This window comes from Phyllostomus discolor, chromosome 11 (genome assembly GCF_004126475.2).
Source record: "Phyllostomus discolor isolate MPI-MPIP mPhyDis1 chromosome 11, mPhyDis1.pri.v3, whole genome shotgun sequence".
Classification (NCBI taxonomy): Eukaryota; Metazoa; Chordata; class Mammalia; order Chiroptera; family Phyllostomidae; genus Phyllostomus; species Phyllostomus discolor.
Genome location: NC_040913.2, coordinates 795,531 through 816,156, shown reverse-complemented (window position 1 = coordinate 816,156; position 20,626 = coordinate 795,531). Strand labels below are relative to the sequence as shown.

The window sequence follows — 20,626 nt, the reverse complement described above, 5'->3', positions numbered from 1 at the left end:
CCAGCAGTTCGAGTCCCTGGAGCCCGGCGGGCAAACACCCGTCACACCCGCTCCCGGTGGATTCGCAGTCGAATCGCGTCCCTAAGGGACGAAAGTGGATCACGGAGTCCGGCGAGCGTGGGCGTGGTTGTCGGCTCCACCCTCGCGTTACCTGGCGACGCGAGGTTCGGAGCCCGCGGAAGCAGAGCGGGGAGGGGAGCCCACGCTGGCGCCCCGTCTGGTTCCCACGTGTCCTCCCCCCACGCGGGCCTGCGGTTACAAAGGAGGAGCCTGCAGGCGCCTTCCCGGGAGCGGCCCAGGAGCCACCGCGCACGTGCGCGGAGCCCACCGGGTCGGCCGGGGCCCGGGGCCGCCCCTGCCTCTCCCCGCCTGAGTCCGCGCCGCCACCGAGCGCCTCTTCCCCCGCGATTCCTCGAACGGTGTCTGCGTCTCCGTGGGGGCAGCAGACCGGCGCCGCGCCTCCTCTCCCCCAGGTGCGGGGCGCCGCGGATGGCCGAGGAGCTGTGCACAGGACAGAGGAAGAAAGTGACCCATCGGTTATCAGAAGTCGTACTGCCCGTCCCAGCCGGCTGGCTCTGCTGGTCGGGCGGCGTCCTGTACAGTGAAAGGTTGCAGGTTCGATCCCCAGTCAGGGCGTGTATGTAGGGGAGACAACTGATCTCTCTCTCTCTCTCTCCCTCTCTCTCTCTCTCTCCCTCCCTCTCTCTCTTTCTCTCTCCCTGCAATGAAAAGTGTCCTTGGGTGATGGTTTAAAAAAAAAAAAGTTGTATCGCCAGCAGTGTCTGAACAGCTTACCGTGGAACCACCGCAGGAATTATGACGTGGTCTACAGAACTGCGGAAGCTACCGGCAGGTGCCCCGTCTGTGCCCCAGCTCCCGCTCCGGCCCCACGAAGCCCGCCCTTGCCCTCAGGCCAGGATAAAAGGAGAAGGAAACGCACACCCCGTGGCCGTCCTGAGCTCCCACCAGATCGGATTCCTTGGCGTTTCCTTCCTGCGGATTCCTTATCTCTGTGCTCAGAGCTAATCCTCCAGGCACAGCTCTCGGCCCCTGACACCCTATCTCTTCCCCGAACGTGCGTCTTTGATCCTCGGGGCGAAGCGCCCACGCTCCTTCCTGTGCCTGGTGTCCGGGGCCTCTCTCCACGGCTCCTGCCCCCTCCCGCTGCGGGGGGGGGGCGGGGGGAGACGTTATCTGCGTGCTCGTCCCCTCTCCACAGCCGCACGTCAGCTCCTGGAGGCGCTGGAGGCGTGTTTAAGAGTCGAGTTGGCTTCAGCTTGGCACCGGGGGCTTTCAGCAGGCCGTAAAACTCACCTGACTTGCAGGGCCCTCGGAGGTTCCCGTGGGGAGGACTCGGAGACAAAGCCAGATCTAACAGGACGCCCCAGCCCCGGCCGGTGTGGCTCCGTCGGCTGAGCTTCATTCCTCAAAGCGAAAGGTCACCAGTTCAGGTCCCGACGAGGTCAGGGCTCATGCCTGAGTTGCAGGTCCCCCCCCCCCAGTTATGTTTTGCTCCGTCTCTTTTTCCCTTGCACCCCCTCTCTCTAAAAAAAAAAGTAAATAAATAAAGTCTTTCTCTTAAAAAAAATGATTGTCCTAGCACAGAAATGGCCAGAAAATGAATCCCATGTTTTAACTAGAATTTCTGATCCTCCCCACCATTAGCAACCGGGGCTGATGGTGTCCCTGGTTGCCAACCGCGGTCCTTGCCTTCTAGGAGAACAAAGTGCTGAAAATAAAGTGATATAATTTAACCCATAAATGAGATAATGCTGTTATCTTAATCTCCTTTTGATGTCACTATTCCCATTGCTGAGTTAAAGGAGGAGATACAACTCTTCAAACGGCTGCACCTTGGATTCCCAGGTCAGCTTCCAGGCTGAGCTTTATCCTAGGCCAGTGGAGTTCTAGCAAGCCAGAATGTTCTATTGGGAACTACCTTTTTTTCTTCCAGAAAAAAAATGTGTCAAAACAATTTTGGATTTAAAAAATTGCCAAAGCTAAGTGGACGCCCAGAGGTGACCCGTCATGAAGCCCAAGTCCACATCGAGACACTGGTTCCACACTGGGGGGGGGGGGGCACTTGGTCCTGGGGACATCCGGCAGCCCTGTGTTCTCAGGGAGAGCTAACGGGTGGGGGGGGGGGGGTGCGTCTGCGTGGTTCTAAAACAAAAGAAAGAAACCTGTTTCGTTTCACTGAAAAAGGACACGAAGGGCCGACAGACCAGCTGGAAAAGTTCAGAAGTCTTTTCGTAAAAGCCTAATGGAGTCGGTGGTCAGGGTCTGGGAACAAAGCATTCAGAGTGTGCCTGTCAGCTGTCGGGCACCTGTCGTGGGGATTCACCACACAAGTCACAGGCTTGAATTTGTTTGCAGTGGGACGTGGAGGCTGCATTCCTGCACTTCACAGGGGACAGAATCGACCGGAGAAAGGCAAGGAATCACACTGAAGGAAAATCTTTTTTTTTTAAGTTGTTTTAACTCGGTCTAAAATGTCGCCTTCAGTAAGCTGGAGCTATTGTTAAAGTAAAGAGCTACTGTTTCCGTGTAACTAAGGCTTTAGAGGAGTTTACATGGTATATAATAAGTGGAGAAATAATGTATCTTTGCATTCTTCAAATGAAAGGCAGAGCTCCACTGTGCAAGGTCAGTTCCAGGAAGAGTTACAAAAAGCCACATCTCCGCTCCTGGGTTCCCCACGTGACTTTTCCTGCCTGATCCCTGGTGCCCAAGAGTTTATAAATTCTGAAACACAACAGGCTTCCTGTGTGTGGGAATCCGACATGATGTCTTACATACTTCTGTTCAGAATTAAGCTTTATACACGTAACTTCAGATTCTCTAGCAAAACAGCCACTTAAAACCCTCTGATTTAGAGCGAATGCTAAGCCTCCAAAACAATCCCCCTGCAGCAGGCTGCTGTCGGACAAAGCGAAGCTTCTCGAAATCACTGCTGAATTTTATCTCAAATAAAACCTCCAAGCGCTGGACACAGGACATCCTGGCAGCTGTGCGCCACTCGAAACCCCTGATTAAGCAGGAGCCTGGCACCCTTCCCCTCGCAGAGCGCCGGTGCCAACTAGGAAACCAAGCGGCTGTACTTTTTAACCTGCACAGGGAGACGCAATGAGCTGTCCCTGAAACCGTCTGTTTCGTCCCCGGCAGCCCCCGGCGGTGCCACTTGGATAGACACGAATTCCAGCCGTTCGCGTGTACAGGCAGGAACGTGACAGCTTCACGAGGGTGTCCGGGAATAAACGTGTGGACGCAAGACATCTTAGGAAGGGTGCCGTCCAGAAAGACTCGGGCTTGGGCGAGCTGTGCGCGGTCCGTCCGCAGGGCGTCTGCGTCGCTTGGAGACGGAGCCCCGCCGCGCGTCCTCGGCCGGCGCATGCGCAGGCCCACCCCCTTTGACAGGGCGGTGCTCCGGGTCGCAACAGCGCAGGCGCAGCGAGCCGACGGAACCGCAAACACGTGTGGGCCGCGAGGTTTCGGGAAGCGCTGTGGTGATCGGCAGGAAGGCGCTGGATGGGGCTGGGTTCGCACCGGGGCTCGCTGTGCCTCGCCGTGTCGAGGGAAGAAGGCCTCGGAATTCAATAGTCTTTTTTTTTAAGATTTTATTTTAAGACAGAGGAGAAGGGAGGGAGAGAGTCAGAGAAACATCTGTGTGTGGTTGCCTCTAGTGCGCCCCCTACTGGGGACCTGGCGCACAACCCAGGCATGTGCCCCGACTGGGAATCGAACCAGTGACCCTTTAGTTCGCAGGTGGGCGCTCCATCCACTGAGCCACACCAGCCAGAGCTGGACTGTATATTCTTAAAACACGTGCTCTCTAGAAGGGTGATAATTTCCGGAATATTTCAGGAAAGGGTGAGAATCAAGTAGTGTAAAAAAGTGCCCAAATTTAGAGAAACAGAGAAACCAGTGGGTACGTGATCTTTTACTCTGGGATGCAGGGGAAAGGAAACAGGAATAAAGTACACAAAACTATAAAATGAAAAGTACTCGTTGGACACAAGAGTTACTGATTGGGCTGGAAGTGACAAGTCACAAGTCAAATGAAACTGTAGTGTGTGCTGTGTGTGTGTGAGCCGACACTCGTGAAAGAGGGATGAAACGCCTTGGCCGGTGGCTCAGTTGGTCGGAGTGTCATCCGTGCACCGAAAGGTTGTGGGTTCGACCCCCGGTCAGGACACAGACTCAGGTTTTGGGTTTGATCCCCATATGGGGGCAACAAAACAATGATTCTTTCTCATCAATGTTCTCTCTCTCTTCCCCCCCTTCCTCTCTAAGGTCAATCAACATATAAAAAAGGAATAAAATATGCAGGAGTTAGGTACTTGACCACTAAAAACCGCACTTCTTGCCTAGGTTTCTCTGGTCAAGAAGTGAGTAGTCCCGGGGCGTCCCAGGAACTCCCTGGGACATGAAGACGAGAACAGTGGGTCCGTCCAGCGCCCGCCCCGGGTGCCCAGGCAGTTACAAGCAGACACACTCCTGCAGATAAAGAATTACAGTTTACTCTGATTGGAAACAGAGGAATAAGCAAGAAAACCAATGTCCCTGCAGAATCTCAGCTGTCCTGGGTCCTCTCTTCGATCTTTAGGACACACGAATGGTTCACTCCAAATCGCTGCAATTTTTATTTTTTTAAATTTCCAGCCAAGGCCGGCACTTTCCTCTTCTTTGTTCCCTCGCCACGGCTCCCCTCGGGCAGCTTTCTGGGTACCGGTGTATTACCGTCGGCCCCTCTTCCTGTCTCCTTGTCTCTCCTTTCTCCCGCGTCTTCTCCTCCCGTGCTGCTCCCTCCACCCCTCCCCGGGAGCTCAGGAGAGAGGAAACTGGAATTCAGATTGGGCTTCCCTCCCGCCCGTGTTTACTATTTGGGCTTCTCCCCACCCTGTTACAGGAAGACTTAAAAGAGGTCCTGATGTCTGCGTTCACGCACCTCACCCTGCCCTGAAATAATTGGTGCAGATCAAAGGAAGTGTGGGGGGGGGTGTGGGGGGGCTGCAGAGTGATCAGCTGATAACGCCTCTCCTGTGGCTCACCTGGCGGAGCAGCCTCACATCAGAGGGATCGCACAAGGGCTGTTTTCTCCTGACCGGCAGCGGCTCCCCCCTTGGAGCTGGGGGGGGAGGGGGGAAGGGGGTGGGGGGGCCGCTTTATCTTCAGAGTCGAGTGGAGCCGGTGAAAAGGGCTGTTTGTTTGTTCTACGGAATGGAGTGGAATCCAGTGGAGAGGGGAGGCGGAGACGGGATATTTGCTTTTCCTTAAGTGGTTATAATGAAAGCCTTCCACCCAGTTGCTCAGCGAACCAGAAAAAGTTAATTCGCGGAGTTGGGTGTGTGCTCACCGCCCGGGCGCGCCCGGCCGCCTCCTGGGTAGACGCGGCTGCTCCCTGGCGGCACCTTGTGGCGAGTAGGTCAGCCTGCAGCGCGGCTGCTTGGGCTGACGACGAACCTCAGTGGCTTCCTTCCCCCTTGCCCATTCCTGCTCCTAGAGATCGAGGGATTTTGTGCATAATTCTGGCGGTTACTGTGTTTCTGGGTGGCAGTCACCGGACACCACGCCGCATCGCCACGGGCAGAGTCCGGGGTTGGGCATCAAACCAGGTGGCTGCAGTGATTCGTAAGGCGGCGTCACCCACGTATGCGGGATTTTTCACGCCATCCCCTCCGGCCCTGACGTGGTTCTCCGCACCTCTGCTTTCCAGGCGGGAACAAGCTGACCGGGCAGCGTTTCCACCTGAGCTGGGCCTGGATCTCCCTCGAGAGGGACTACTACCTGGTGCACGAGGACGCCAGGTTCCTGGACGTGGCCCTTCAGCGCAGAGGTTACCTGGGAGAGACCTCCTTCGTCAGTAAGTGTCCCGCCTGCTCCCGGCCCCGAACCCCGCGGTCCGGCCAAAGTTCCCCGGCGTCTAACAACGGTTCAGGGGTGTTTAGGTCCCTGCCCCCGTTTTCACGCTTAGGGAGATGTTGCCGCTGAAATGGCCTCTAACAGCTACAGAAAACACACCCGCAGTTTTGGGTCAGGGATAAAGTCATCGAGACACAAAAGGCTGTAAAAACCAGAAGCGTGAACCAAAATATGTACGTCTTCATTCACACCCACACGGGATCCTTCTGCTGATAGACAGTAACTTTACCAAACTGGCAGTAATCACTGATAAGTTTTTTAAAGTTAATGTCACTAGACCCGAGAGAGGCATAGGCAAGTGTGTCGTTTATCCGTCAGATGGAAGCCCGCGGAAACACCCGCGTACAACGCAGGTGAAGGCCGCTCGAACAGTAAACAAAAAACTGTTCGGTGAGCCGTGCGGCCCAGCGGCCAGCCCTGCGCAAAGGCCCCCGAGGGAGCCCGTCCTCGCCCAGGGGGGAGAGACTGAGGCCGGGTCTTGCGGTTCCGCGCAGGTATCGGCACCAGGGACGGCACGGCGGAGAAGGACAAGGACTTCAAGGGCAAAGCGCAGAAGCAAGTGCAGTTCAACCCAGGCCAGACGCGCGCCTCGTGGCGCGTGCGCGTGCTGAGCGACGGGACGCACGAGCGGTCGGAGACGTTCCAGGTGGTGCTGTCGGAGCCCGTGCTGGCCGCCCTGGAGCCGCCGGCCGCCGCCACCGTGGAGATCGTGGACCCCGGGGATGGTAAGGCGGGGGCTGCTGTGGGGGCTGCTGCGGGGGCGGGGCTCTTAGGACCGACACTCGGTTCGGGGAGTTTTGTGTTCAGCGTGTGGGCTTCCCGTGGAGAGCCGTTCCCGGACGCGTGTTTCCGAATGCTCAGCCATGCTGGGGGCAGAGGGAGCCCCGAAATCAACGAAGGGGCCTTATTATCTTCATGGACATGAACGGGATCATTAACGCACTCTTTCTCTCACTGCAATTTTATCCATTACAACCAGCATCTCGTTTTTCTTCAATGAATTAGTTCCTTTTTAAAGTCCCCTAACAGTCTTTAAAAACTGTGCTTTAAACACACAGTTTACGAATCAGGTCACTCTGGGGTGGGTTTGTTCCGCACATAACACGCCATGGTTCCAGTTGCCCTCAGCCAGCGGCCCAAGATTTTCATGTCGCTGTGTGTTTCCAGATTGGTTGCATCATGCCCCCCCCCACCCCTACGCCCCCTCCTCGGAGTTTTGCAGCCGTTGCTTTTAATTTCCAATAGATTACATTTGCTTGTCAATGCACACCCTTGGCCGGCGTTGCCAAAAGTAAACTCTGCTGCTTTTATGTGTAACTCGACCTTCTCCTCCCTCCTCCTGTTCCACTTCTACAGTCTTGGCTCGTCTCCTTGCAGCAGGGGCTGGCAGAGGGGGGAGGTGGCACGGCTTTTGAAGGCTGGCATTTATAAAAAGCTTGGAAGGGCTCCTCTGAAGCTGGAATCCCGTCAGCAGCCAGACAGGAGTTTCTTTTCTGCTGCCAGCCTGCTGCTGCTGTCAGCCAGAAAACCCTGCACTGCGCGGGGAAGATACAATCTCCCCAGTACATGTGTGGGAGCCCGCGGGTTAAAATGCCGAGAATCACTAGAGAGAGGAGAGGGAACCCGGGCCCTGGCTGCGATTGTGTAACCGATGTCCCCGCTCTCGGGTCCAGGTGAAGCGCCAGTGTTTATGCGTTCTGTGAAGGAGTAACTTGGTTACTTAGTCCCCCAAGTGCGGGGTGAGTGGTGGGGGTGAGCGGTGGGGGTGAGCAGTGGAGTAACAGTAACACAGCCCCTCCAGGGCAGCGTTAGTGCAGATGAACTAGCCTCTTCGCCCGAGTTTGTTTCCAGCCACTTCGTGACGTTGTATCCTCCAAGTTGCACAAATGCCACGCTCTGCTGTAGGGACTGAGACAGCTACCCCCTCTGTGCCTTCGGATTTATAAGCCCCGAGAGACACTCCCTACCTCTAGCAGGTCTGGGAAGTGGGGTATTAAACACGAAATATGTACGCACAACAACACACACACACCCCTCCTCCAGCCTACGCCTTGCAGGCTACCAAAGGGCACGTCCCCATCACTTTATGTCACGTTACGACCGTCTGAGGCGTCCGACAAGTTTCTAGAGGACGTGCAGCCCTCCTCCCCGGCCGTGGCGCCCCCCCCCCCCCATAGCCACTGCCACGTGTCCCATCATGCCTCTGTGCCCCAGGTCTTCTTGGAGACCAGTGGTCTGGACATGGCAAGACCTGAGGTTCGAGTCCGAGCTGCGCCACTTCCAGTTGTGTGACCGGCCGAGACAGGCCAGGCAGCTTCGGTGAGGCCTCCTGACGCACAGACGGAGAGACACTTCGTTACCCCCTGCGTGGCGGCATTCTCGGGAGACGTAAAAGACGAGGGTCGTTGCGTCTGATCTCATAAACGTCACCTTAGACTTGAAGGGATTAAACAGTCCTCCTCGTTGTTGCCACAGAGGGTCACCACCTCAAGTACGTCGGGGTGCAGCGTGTGTTTCTAAACTCCCTCGTGAGTCTTCGCGGGAGAGGCGTCGCGCCTGTGAGCCCTCTGTCCGTCCGCCCGCCCGCACGCTGGTTCCGGGACGGGCGGCGAGACGTCTTCACGCGGCAGCAGAGCCGGCCCCAGCGCACAGGTGCGCTGCGTGCGGACGGCGCTGCGCCCGGGGAGCCCAGAGCTGGTGAGACACCGTCCCTGGGATCTAGGAGCTCGGGGCCTGCAGGGGAGGGGCCCTGGGGTGGGCGATCGCAGCAGAACGGGAGGTTATACCTCCAGGCCCGAGCGCGGCGTCCTGGGGGCAGGAAGGCGCCGTCATTGGCTCTGCGCTGTTTTGGGGGGGGGGGGGCGCTCCTCCCCGCTCTCCAGTTTGCACCCATGCAGCAGGCACCCACTCTCCCGACACTCTCCTTGCCTCCCCGTGGCGGGTGCCCTTGGCAATGACGGAGCTCACTGGGCATGCGCCATGCAGGTGCCCGGCACAGGACACACCTTCCTTCCTCCCGCATCCCCCCTGCCCCGCCCCCGCCCTGGCGGCCCGCGCTCCGCGTCAGGCATCATCACCCCTAAAGTTTCCCGGGTGCTCTCAGCTTCGCGTGTGACAAGTGTGAGAACGCCGGTTCCCACATCCAACACACACACAAACTTCACACAAACTCTACACACACACAGACACGCATGCACGGATGTGTCCTGGATTCTCACATGTTTGTAAACAGGCTCTTGGAATGCTCTCTATCCACTTGTTTACATTGCACAGTCGTGGTTTAGGTACAGCTGGTGCATGTTGTTAAATACAGACGCACCTATATGCACCGTGAAAGTAACCGTACATGAGGTGCTTATGCAAGAGAGAAGCATCGATCGTTGCCTCTCGTATGCACACGCCCCACCGGGGACCGAACCGCAACCGAACCCATGACCTTTGGGTTTGCGGGACAGAACCCAACCCACCGAGCCCCCACCAGCGGCTGGGGCCACCCCGTGTTTCTTTTTGAACTCTGTAGCTGCTCACCACCGGAAGAAGAACAAACAATTCTTTGTTGCAAACAAATTCTCAGACAAGATATTTGTTACAAGTCCAGGACACAGTTTCCGGCACCACAGAGTGGATGAGAAAAAAAAAAAGGCAGTGCAAAGTAAAACTCTTTCAGCGACTTGAAACGTTCTGGAAGTCTCCACACCCACAAAGGAAAACATGCAGTAATGGGAAGGTGACCCAGAGAGGCACCTAAGCAACGAGCTGGCCTGATGCGGAGGAGCGATCTTGGAACTCCGGTGTCCTCGCGGGGGATTGTTGTTACACTTGTGTTATTTAGATGCATTTTCATCATCCTCACTCCTTTCCTTCCAAGCCCCTGTTGGAGTTAGCCGGCCTTACCGCACCTGTTTCAGAGGTGCGGGAGAGCTGCCCAAGTTCAAACACAACAGGGACCGAGTCTGCATCCGGTTCCCCTCGCCCAGCAGGCTTCTGGGCACCAGCGTAGCCTGGAGGTGCACCGCAATGGCTTCCAGAAGGTTCTGAATGTGCCAGGCTGTTTCAAAACAACGCACACTCAGTGCCTTATCCACACACGGCATTTTCTTTCCCCACTCTGTTCTGCGATAACAAGAAATGGAGAAGGGATTTTGTTTCTGTCAGATTCTTAGCAGAGTCTGTTTTTTTTTTTTAATCTATTCAGTACAAATGAGAAAAGGTCAGCTGGAACATTCCCTTTCAAATGTAGCTACAACTACTTTATTTCTGAGAACAGAAGTCATGTTTCTTTTTTTGCCTAAGTTACAGCACAGTTAAACCTAAGAATAAAAGTGCTAGTTACAAATCAAAGTGCTCATCACATATGGTCACACTGACCAATTTTTAAAAGTGCATTCACTTTATTAGGCTTCAAAATAAAGAATAATGAAACCCATCTGAAAATATAAAATCGGCGCAAGTTCGTTGTCCAAAAAGTGAGGGATTTCAAGAAACAGCAGCCACGTGGAAGAGACCGCCGTTGGGGTTTGAGAGGGCGACCCCCCCCCTGCGCCCCAGTCGGTCCCCGGTCACTGGGTGTGGAGTTTGCTCTCCCTGCACGGCGGCCCTCACCCCCTCCCACACACGCCCTCCGGACACGGCTGTCTCCCGGGACCGGACACGCCCTGTTCCTCTGTTGCTCCGCTCAGCAGCCAGCGCCCCTGTGTGCACGCTGATGTGTGTGTTACACGCCTGCACTCCTGCAGAACGCTTCGGTAACTTTACTAATGGGCACGTTCTATGTGATATGCTCTTGCCCCGTGCTTTTGCAATGTCGTGTGAATGAAATCACGTGTGCGTGTAATCTGTGTGCGCACGGTGCTCCTGAAACACGGAGGGTCCCTGGAAGACTTCTCCAGCCCCTTGTCTCCGGCTCCCTGCCCCGCCCCGCGGCAGAAACGTCCATCTCTCTGGCCACCTCGGTCCAGCCCCTTCCTGTCCTGCAGCACGAAGGATGCTCCCAGACGCCCCTGCTGTGCCTTTGGGAAGGCAGCACAGCGGCTGCGAACTTGACCTCCGACAGACTTGCTGGGGTCAAATCCGGACGCCGCCGCCCACCGGCCGGCTCCCACCAGTCACGGAGCCTCCCTCTGCGCCCCACGTCCTGGGAGCCCGCGGCGACGGTGCGAACAGGCCGTCCTTGTCACGAGCACAAAACGACACCCGGGCCAAGGTCAGAGCGGAGCTCAGCGGACAGCAGGGCCCCCCCCCACCCCCGCATTCGCCAGCCGTCGGAAGGCCAGCCCGGGAACCTCGCTGCTGTCCGGGACTTTGCCCTCGGAGAACTGCGCTTCCTCCTCGGGGCAGCAGGCCCGCCGCTCCCGCGGTGTCGGGGAAAACCACGCCCACTGACCGTGGGTCCCTCAGGGACGCCCTCCTGCTCCCCCTTTCCCAGCTCCTCTCCCGCGGACGGCAGGTGTCTGCCGGGAACCCGACCTTCAGCAGAAGGCCGACCCGGTGCTGGGCCTGCGCTCCGCTGCCCACACCCGGCCTCCTCCTCTGTCACGGTGACTCACACCCGCGGGCGCTCGAGGGAAGTCCCGGAAGGTTCAGTGAAACCCCCGGGGTTGGGGGGGGGGTACCGGGGCTCAGGCGGCCAAGGGGTTCAAGTCCCACCCGCATGGGCTTTCTGAGCAACTCACTCGGGAAGAAAAATAGTGGCCCGTATAGAGAGTGTTTGGTAAAATCCTACTTCCGAGTGGTAGGAGTAACTTTTACCCGCACTGAAACTCAGCATTTTTAAAAATATGTTTAAAAAAATCTTTCTCTAGATACCACTTTGCTTGTATTTAAAGCAAAACATGTCGAACGAAGCGTCTGTGTCCCCCCCCCAGCCCGTCCCCGGGACCCATTTCTGGGGCCACTGACGGGGGTTTCTCTCGCCGAACCGGGCGATGGTCCCGGGTCTGGACGTGCTGGACGCCTGGGCAGCGCTGCGGACAGCCGGGCCGGCCCCGCCCCCGTGTGTGAGCGCCCGTCCCGCCTCCAACGCCCCCGGACTCCGCTGTCTGCACTGCCCTGGCCTCCACGCTGGTCCCGGGGACTCATCCTCGTCTCCGTCTCCGTCCCGACGGGGCCTCGCCCCGAACCACCGACGCGCCGGTGACGCGCCAACCCGCATTTCCCATCAGGCCCCCCCACCCCGAAACCCAGGGTCGCGGCCCCCCGCCCCCAGGCCGATCTGACGCTGCGGAAGCTTGGAAGGCGCCGCCCTCTGAGCGCGCGCGCCCCAGACGGAGCCGTGGATCCCGGCCCCGAAGCCCACGCTCCGCGTCTTCCCCGCGTGTCCACGCCGCAGCTCTGTCTTTGCGGCTGGCCGTGGCCCCGGCACCGGGGGACGCCCTTGCCGCTTCGGCTTCCTCCGGCGCCCCGTCCGACCCCCGGGAAACCGGTGGGCTCGGTGTCTGCGCGTCCGCGGACCGCTGGCCGGCCCTGCTGCCCCGCCCCCGCGGCCGCCACCCCCGCACCCACAGTCAACGGTCAGGGACTCCTCCCGGGACCGCGGCCGAGCCTCGCAGCTGCACGCTTCCCCTCGGCTCCTGGGCCCCAGTGTCCGTCTCACAACGGCCCCAAGTGATGCTCTTCAAACCCAGGGTCCGGCCCAAACAACGCCCGCTCTTTCCTCCGCCCGGCCCTGGGGGTGGAGACGGGCCGCGCCCACCACTCCGGGGGCCCCCACAGCCGGGAGCAGCGGCGCGGCCGACCCCCGTAGAAACACCCACGGGCGTCTCCCGTGAGCGTGGGACCTTCAGTGACGCCCACCGCGGGCAGACACCGAAGCGTCCGCTCGGGGCCGTCGCGTCAAATCACCGAACCGGACGTTTTGCGGAACTAAACGCGGTTTGACGTTGAACAGGGTGTGTCCAGCGCTTTATGCCATTTCTACTGTTCAGTGAGCCTTCCGACCACCGTGAAAATGAGTCGCCGGGGCTCCCTGTGCAAGGACAGCGGGGCGGGGGAGGGGGGGACTGGGTGTCCTGGTTACTCCTGCGGAGGCAGAGGGGCGCCCGGGTGGGCTGGCCCCTCTGGCTGGGGCACCAGTGTGTGAATTCGAAAGGGACTGCTCTTCCTAAAAAACGACCAGGAAGGAAACCAAGTGTCGGACGATGCTGGATGATGCTTTAATCGTTCAGGAGGAAGGAGCACCGTTGGGGTGAACAGAGCAGAACCAGCAGATCTAACGAGATCCGGGCTGTAATCCTGACGGACCAGGAAGGGTCCTGGACAAACGCGCTCAAATCCGCGAGCAGGTTTCTCCGTCTGTAAAGCAGGGGGCGGCACAGATGGCCTGTGAGGGCCCCCCCAACGCCGTGGTGTGGCTGCGTGGTGCAAAGTGGGGGGGCTTCGTGCCCCGAGAACAGAGCGGGGCTCAGAGGACGCGGCCGGCAGCACCCGCCGACGGGGAAGAAAACGGCTTCTGGAGGGAGGAGCGACCTCGGGCTTTATTTCTGGGCAGGGGTTCACTGGCCCAGCGCCTGCAGGCTTCATCCCACCTTCCTCCTCCTCCTCCCCTCCCCTCCCCGGCCCGGGGCCTGTCCCCAAAGCCCAGGTGGGGGGCGGTGGGGGGCGGTGTTGGGGGGGAGTCCGTGGGTGCAGAAGCCCCCGTCTGCAGGGACTGTTCCCGCGACGAGACGCTCAGGCGCCAGTAACGCGACTGTGGCTGTGTTCTCTCCGCAGAGTCCACTGTGTTCATTCCGCAGCCCGAGTTCTCCGTGGAGGAAGACGTCGGCGAGCTGTGGGTCCCCGTGCGCAGGAGCGGGGACGCCAGCCAGGAGCTGATGGTGGTCTGCTACACGCAGCAAGGTAGCGTGGCGGGCCCCCGAGGGTCAGCCGTGAGCCTCTGGAACCCGGCGCAGGCACGGCCTCTGGCCACGGGCAGAGCATTTTATTTTTTTTTATAAGTTTCATGAGGAAAAAATAAAGCAGTGGCGGGTTCTGCTGCCGCTTGCTCGGAAGTATCGGGTCCCCTCGGTTGCTCACTCCAGCATCGAGTGCCTTGTGGACCCCGGGCCCTTGAGGCCCCTCCCCCGCCCCAGGCCGCTCAGGCCAAAGGGGGTCCCCGTTTCAGAATAAAGGAAAACAAAACAGAGAGTGTCAAGGAAATGCCAACCCCAGGAAAGACACTAATGGTAAACGAATCAGAAATTCATTTCAATCCAGTTTCAGAACCTTTGTTTTGCTGACGGGCAGGCGCCCTGTGGAAAGCTGATTTTACGGGACACGCAATTAAAATGAACACGTGATGTCCGTGAGTCAAGGACACGGACCTCCCGAGACGCAGAAGCAGGAGCCGTCCACACTCTTGCTGTCTGGGCGGACACTCGGCCAACTCCCTGCCCGTGTGTGGGGGCAGGGGGAAGCAGAGGAGGGCGGCAGGCACAGCGGGAGACCTCAGGGCGTCCGCCTTCCACTCCGGGTCCCAGAGCCTGGGGTTTAACCTCTGTAAGCCCGACCACCAGACGCACAAAGCCCAGCCCGAGAGAGCAGAGCGGTGGAGAGGGTCCGTGAGGCAGGAGGCAGCCGGCAGGCATGCACTAGCGGGAGCTGTTGTTCTGTTTCATCAGGTCGTCCTAAGGGGCCCCTGGCAGGAAGTAGGGAAAACATTTGAGCCCTGGCTGGTGTGGCTCAGTGGATTGAGTGCTGGCCTGTGAACCAAAGGGTCACTGGTTCGATTCCCAGTCAGGGCACAGGCCTGGGTTGCAGGCCAGGTCCCCAGTGGGGGGCGCTCAAGAGGCAACCACACATCAATGTTTCTCTCCCTCTCTCCTTCATGTCCCCTCTGTCTAAAAATAAATGTTTTTAAAAAAGGAAACATTTCAAATGGACTATTTGCCCTCGGTTTGAGGCCGTGGTGAAGTTGACCCGCGGTGCCAGGCCAGTGACCAGGGGCAGTGTCCAGCCACGTTCGTTCGCAGACGGGAGCTGACCGTCACAGGCTGTGGTCTCTGGGCACGGCCTCGAGGCCGGGTCAGTGCCAGACGCTGTCGCCCTCCCCCCGCGTCCAGGCTCGGCCAGCGGCACGGTGCCCACCTCGGTGCTGTCCTACTCCGACTACATCTCGAGGCCCGAGGACCACACCAGCGTCATCCGCTTCGACAAGGACGAGCGCGAGAAAGCCTGCCGGGTCGTGATCATCGACGACTCCCTGTACGAGGAGGAGGAGACCTTCCGGGTCCTTCTGAGCATGCCCATGGGCGGGAGAATCGGGCCCGAGTTCCCGGGGGCCCGGGTGACGATCGTCCCCGACAAAGATGACGGTGAGTGCCGGGCCCCCTGGAAAGGCGTCCCCCTGCCGGGCAGGCACGGGCGCAGCCGTGGGCGGGAGCCCCCCTCGGAGTGACTGGGAGCTGGATGGGGTGCCCGGTGAAGCCTCACGCGGCCGCATCCAACCACGTGTCTTAGTTTAACGTCTTCCAAGGGCAGACGCCACGCCGTGCGGTCCCTCCCTCTGTGCGACGCCGTTTGCCGTTCGCTGACGAAACTTTTAGAGTTTCATGGTGCAGAACTGAAGCGATTTAGATCAATTAAATCTCCTTTTTTTGTTGTTTGGTTTTGCTCTTAAAGCTTTTGTTGTGTCACTTGAATCTCAGGGTTTGAACTCGCTTTTCAAAGACACCCAGCAGACAGGCCGTTAAGGGAATGACTAGAAAGGGAATACGTTTACGGAAAGTTACGTTCGACGGGCATCTCTGTGCCCCCAAAGCGAGGGGCGAGGGAGACCCCTCTTCCGGAGGGAGGGGACGTTTCCACACGGGGATCCCTCCGCCCAGCGGTCTTCCCAGCGCCGGGAGTCGGTCCCCTCGCCCTCGGGAGGAAGGAGAGAGGGGGAGGGAAGGGGGCGAGAGACCCAGAGAGGGGAGGGAGAGCAGCAGGCGGACAGGTGGGGCCCTGACTCCGACGCCTTCCTTGTCCCTCCCGAATTTTCTTCGCGGGGGGGGGGGGGGGGGAGGGCGGGGACTGGTGTGATGCGTCTTGGGTTCAGGAAAGGCTGGACGGAGGTCAGAAGACTTTCACCTGAAATCATCTTATAAAACCCAGGAGGTTTTTACCTTAACACGTAGATTACAGCCGGCATGCCTACGCTTGCATATTTAAATGTTGCTTTAGTTTTTTAGTTCAGTGAACAATTCCGTTTTATATGTACATAAACACAGGCATTTTGTTGTAAACTCAGCTGCTCTTAGGAAGAAAGCCAGCCCTCTGCATGTCGGCGCAAACAGAACTAAGGATCCCTCCCCGTAAATGCTGCTCCGGCCTCGCCCCGTCTGTCCATTAAGACGGGAGGAGATGGGTAGACTTCACTTTAAGACTGAAAGCATAATTAATGATGACTCTGTTTCCGTTTGTTTTGTTGGGGGAAAATCTCTCCCCAACAAAGGGATCTCTGTGGGGTGCAGATGGGGCAAAATGAAATCACAGGAAAAATTGTTACTGAAGCTAATCCACGAAGAGCATTCTGGTAGTTTCAGGCATGCAGGCGACTTGGTATTTGCGAACTAGTAAGTCTAGTTCCCGTGCATCAGCGCCGAGTTCCCAAAGAACCTGGGTGCTCTTGGGAAGAGAACCTTTGAGATGTAGTCGCTGTTCAATATTGTCAGCAATGACCCGCGACTTTGCAGCATGTGAAACAGTGTTACTGACGGCAGCCGCCCGGTGCATCCCGGCCGGGGGGTGGGGGGTTGGTTTTACAGCCGGAAGTGTGTGCCTTCACCCCCTTCGCCCGCCGTGGCACCCACCCCCAGCCCCTGCCTCGGGGAACCCCGAATCTCTCCCCACCCCCCCCGTACTTATCAGCTGTTTTTCTTCTTTGGATTCCGCACACAAGTGAGACCGTTTGGCGTTTGTCTTTCTCGGCCCTTCTTCCCCGCGCCCTCCAGGGCCATCCGTGTTGCTGCCGTCAGAAAGGGCTTCGGTTTGTCTTTTTTCATGAGGAGTGTCCCGCCGTGCGTGTGTGCCACGCTGTTAACCCGGTCCCCCTCCCGTCCATGCTCAGGTTGTTTCCACGCCGTGGCCGTGGTCACGACAGCCGCAGGCAGCCGGGGCCAGTTTCGTTGTCTTCGAAGGACTGCAGAGGTGCAGGTGCTGAGTCCCGCCTGTGTGCCCCTCACCCAGGGAGCCCCGAAAGCCTAGCGCCCCCCGACACCACGCGGAGTCATTGCCATATCATTATTGAGGATGTTCCCAAGACGCCGCATTACACCCCTCTGGCCGTCTTTGTGACCGGCCGTTGGTGTGCATTAGCCCACCCCCCCCCCGTTTCCACCGAGCGCCCCCCCATCCCCTGTGGGTCCGTCTGTGGATTTGGTTCCGTCTTGGTTACCCACTCACTTTGCTTTTCACTTTCCACGGGTAAGTGATGTCACGTTGTATCCGTCCCCTCTGACTTCCTTCACTTGCCACACGCCCTCCGCGTGCACCTGTGTGGCCGTCAACGGCAAGATTTCATCCTCTTGTCCGGCCAGGTCGCGACCCACCGCACACAGCCGGGACTTCTTCCTCAGCAGCCGTCTGCCGGTGGGCCCTGGGGTCCCTCTTGCACCTGGGCTATTGTAGGTAGCGCTGCAGTGAACACAGGGGTGCAGACATGATCCTGAGTCAGGGTTTCGGACTTCTTCACCAGTGCACGGGGGTCCCCTTTTCTCTCCGCTCTCGCCAACACTGGTTACGGGTGCTTCGTCGCCAACACTGGTTACGGGCGCTTCCGTCAAGCTTCATGCGTGTCTCTGAAGCCCCGTTTCTGTGAGGAACACGAGCCGGTAGTTTTACCTGCACTTGCTCGTGGTGGGGGCTGCCCTCTCCGGACGGTGGCGGGCCTGTCGCCTGCCCAGTGGACACACGGAGGCACCGCGGCTACCCAGCAGGGCGTCCGGCAGGAGCTCGCTGGCGCGCCCTGGAGAGGAGGGAGGACGCCCGGGGCGCTCGGGGGAAGCCGGATTTCGTTCTCGAGCAACGGAACAGCCCCCTCACAGCGGCCCCCTTTGAGCACTTAACCACACGCCAAGGACCTCACATGAGTCGTCCGGTTAAACCTCCGAACAGCTCCGTGGACCAGGCATCTTCTCCGTCGGCTGGGCGGGAACACCGGACTGGGAGAGGCCACGGGGACCGCCCGAGGTCACGCAGAGGCGGCGTCCTGGGCGTTTGTGTGTCAAGGGCAGGCCCGTGGAGCTCAGAGGGGACGAGAGTCATCCCCGGGCTACGGTGACCCTCACGACTCCCTGAGGGAGGCCCCAGGCACGGAACCTGGACCAGAGTGACCCCCATACGTGTGTCAGCGTCGGCGCAGGGGGCGGGGACTGTTCCGGTTTCTCCATCACTGGGAGGCGCAGACTTGGGGAGGGGGCCAGTGTTCAAGCCTGTTCCCCGTCTGGGCAGAACGTCCCACGTGACTCTGGGGGGGGGCCGGAAGGGGGCTGCGGAGGGAGCCCTGCGTGAGTGGGACTCATTTGGTCAGAAGCTCATTTACATCAGAAAAGCCTTCTCCAGCGGGAGCCCCACCGGGAAGGGAACCCGTGGAGTGGTGTGCGGGCTTTGTCAACTCAGTCAGGCCCGTCCTCGTGAGGAAGGGCCAGCTCAACACGAAGCTCACGGATTTGGGAAAACCACATCTTGCGTTAGACCGACACTAACAATCGGGAGACAGAAAGGCGAGTTTCTGGCCGAGGAGCGTGCTTCAGCACAGCCGCCGTCTCGGGCCACTGGGGTGGCCGGCGACCCCAAGGGCTCACTGGACGCCAGCGGGTGTTCGGGGCGTCTCACCCCGAGAGGCGGCGCCAGAACTCACGGAATGATGGACATGATACCCGGGCTTCCGCGTGGGAGGGGCGTGAAGAGTGATGAGGTCGGTATCCCAGCACTCAGGAACAAGCCCGGAGCGGAGTGAACCTGCGTGTACGAAATGCCTGGCAACGCTTAAGAAAAACCGAATCCCACGCACCACGCGCACCACATGGCCAGCGTCTGCTGCGCACCTACTAAGCGACAGGTGGGGCCTGGGAAGGCGTTTGAGACCTCGGCCAGGATGCTCCAGTCTGTTCAGAAGGAGGAAAGCCAAGGACAGAACCGGTCGCAGAAGAGGGGTTTGTTTCCGAGGCGGGGGACGGTGAGGAGGAGGCAGGAGGGCGGTGTGATAGGCAAAGCGTCCGGTGTCGCAGGGGTCAGGGGGCGAGGCTGGCTCTGGGGTGCCGTGGGCAGCCCAGTCTGGCCGGGGTGTCTTTTCCCGGGAAGACTGAGTGCCCGGCCTTCTGGGCCGGACGTTGGGAGGCCTGGGCTGTGGCCACACTTCTGCGTTCCCACCCAGGCCTCTCGCGAGGCCCGGGGCCCAGGGAGGCCCAGTCCCTACGACACCGACACCCAGTCGTGGGAGCTGCCAGTGCACAGACCGCTGGGCGCTGTCACACCCGCACTGGGGCGGTGACCGTCTGTCCATTGTGGGAGTGGCTGGGGGGCTCTGTTAGCCGGCAGCAGAGGGGCGGCCGGGCAGAAACCTTTGGGGGTGGGGGGGCGGCTTGCTTTTCACCCCGACGGGCGGACGTGTCCGGCCTCCCCTCCCCGAGGGTGTTTCCCGGACCGCCCGTTCCGCCGCCCAGGAAGCCCGGCACAAAGAGAGAGCCCGGGGGTCTCGGCGCCAACAACCGGCTCATTCTTTCCTCCTGCTGCTGCGTGTTCAAACAATCACACTCACTCAGAGGGATCGTTTTCAGGGCCACAGAGCCGGGGCCCCTCCCCACGCTCAGGCTGCAAGGGGATCCTGCACTCGCAAGATAAGATTGTGAGCAGGCCAGCTGGTGGCCGGGAGCGCTGGGGGGGGCGGGGTCCCCGGCTCAGCGCACCATCTGCTCTGTGCGGCGCCTCACACCCACTTCGCAGGGTGCCGCCGTCCTCCCAGGAATCCCAGCCTGCGGGGTTAACGGACTTCGGAGCGGAATGCGCATGCTGAGGTTCTTGCACGGGTCGGCGCGTCTGCGTAACACCAGGCGCTGCACCTGCTGACGAAGCCTTCTCCACAGGGGACGTTTGACTGGCCACTTCGAGGAGACAGACACAATGTTGCAACATCAGCAACATCGTCAGACGGGGGGGCGAGGTCCAGGCGATCAGATGACGTCCAGCTTTTGGGGACAGGGCCTGCTGGGGCAGCCGCGCCACCCAGGGTCCCACCCCAGCTCCCCCTCCTCGGGCAGGAAGGGGGCCCCTTCCAGGACCCAGTCTCACGTGCGAGCCCCACCTCACGGGACAGGTGTGGGGGATGGAGGGGCTCGTGTCTGGGAAGCACGGAGAACGCAGCTGCTCTGCTGCCGCCGTTATGACTGCCGCCACACCGGTGCAGGGGGGGCGGGGCGGGGGGCGGGATTGCTCGCTCCTGCAGCCTCGGGACCAGAAACTTCGCAAAGGCAGGGGCTCCTCCCCCTCGTCACTCCGCCCGGCGCGGAGCACAGCGCCTGGGCCGTAGTGGGTGCTCAGTAAAGTCGCAGTAAGTGGATGGACAACCTCTCCACGCCAGCGGGGAGGTTGTGGGGGCTACTGTTCTTAACGGTCTTAATCTTACTGGTTTATAGTTCTCAGACCAAAAGCACAAGCCTCCACTGGTTTAAAACAATACATTGAGTGTGTTGACACGATGCCAAAACTCTAAAAACGAAACATGTGCCTTTTAGCCTCCTTGAGTGATCCG

General features: G+C 59.3%; 1 protein-coding gene across 1 annotated transcript in view; it reads left to right on the top strand.

Moving 5' to 3' along the window:
* Nucleotides 1-20,626, top strand: part of FREM2 (FRAS1 related extracellular matrix 2) — an 84,064-nt gene that overhangs the window by 31,764 nt on the left and 31,674 nt on the right. The window contains exons 3-6 of the mRNA XM_028526590.2: nucleotides 5,717-5,863; nucleotides 6,417-6,647; nucleotides 13,630-13,755; nucleotides 14,958-15,209. Of these exons, the coding sequence (XP_028382391.1) occupies nucleotides 5,717-5,863; nucleotides 6,417-6,647; nucleotides 13,630-13,755; nucleotides 14,958-15,209 (756 nt within the window). The remainder of the gene's footprint in view (nucleotides 1-5,716; nucleotides 5,864-6,416; nucleotides 6,648-13,629; nucleotides 13,756-14,957; nucleotides 15,210-20,626) is intronic.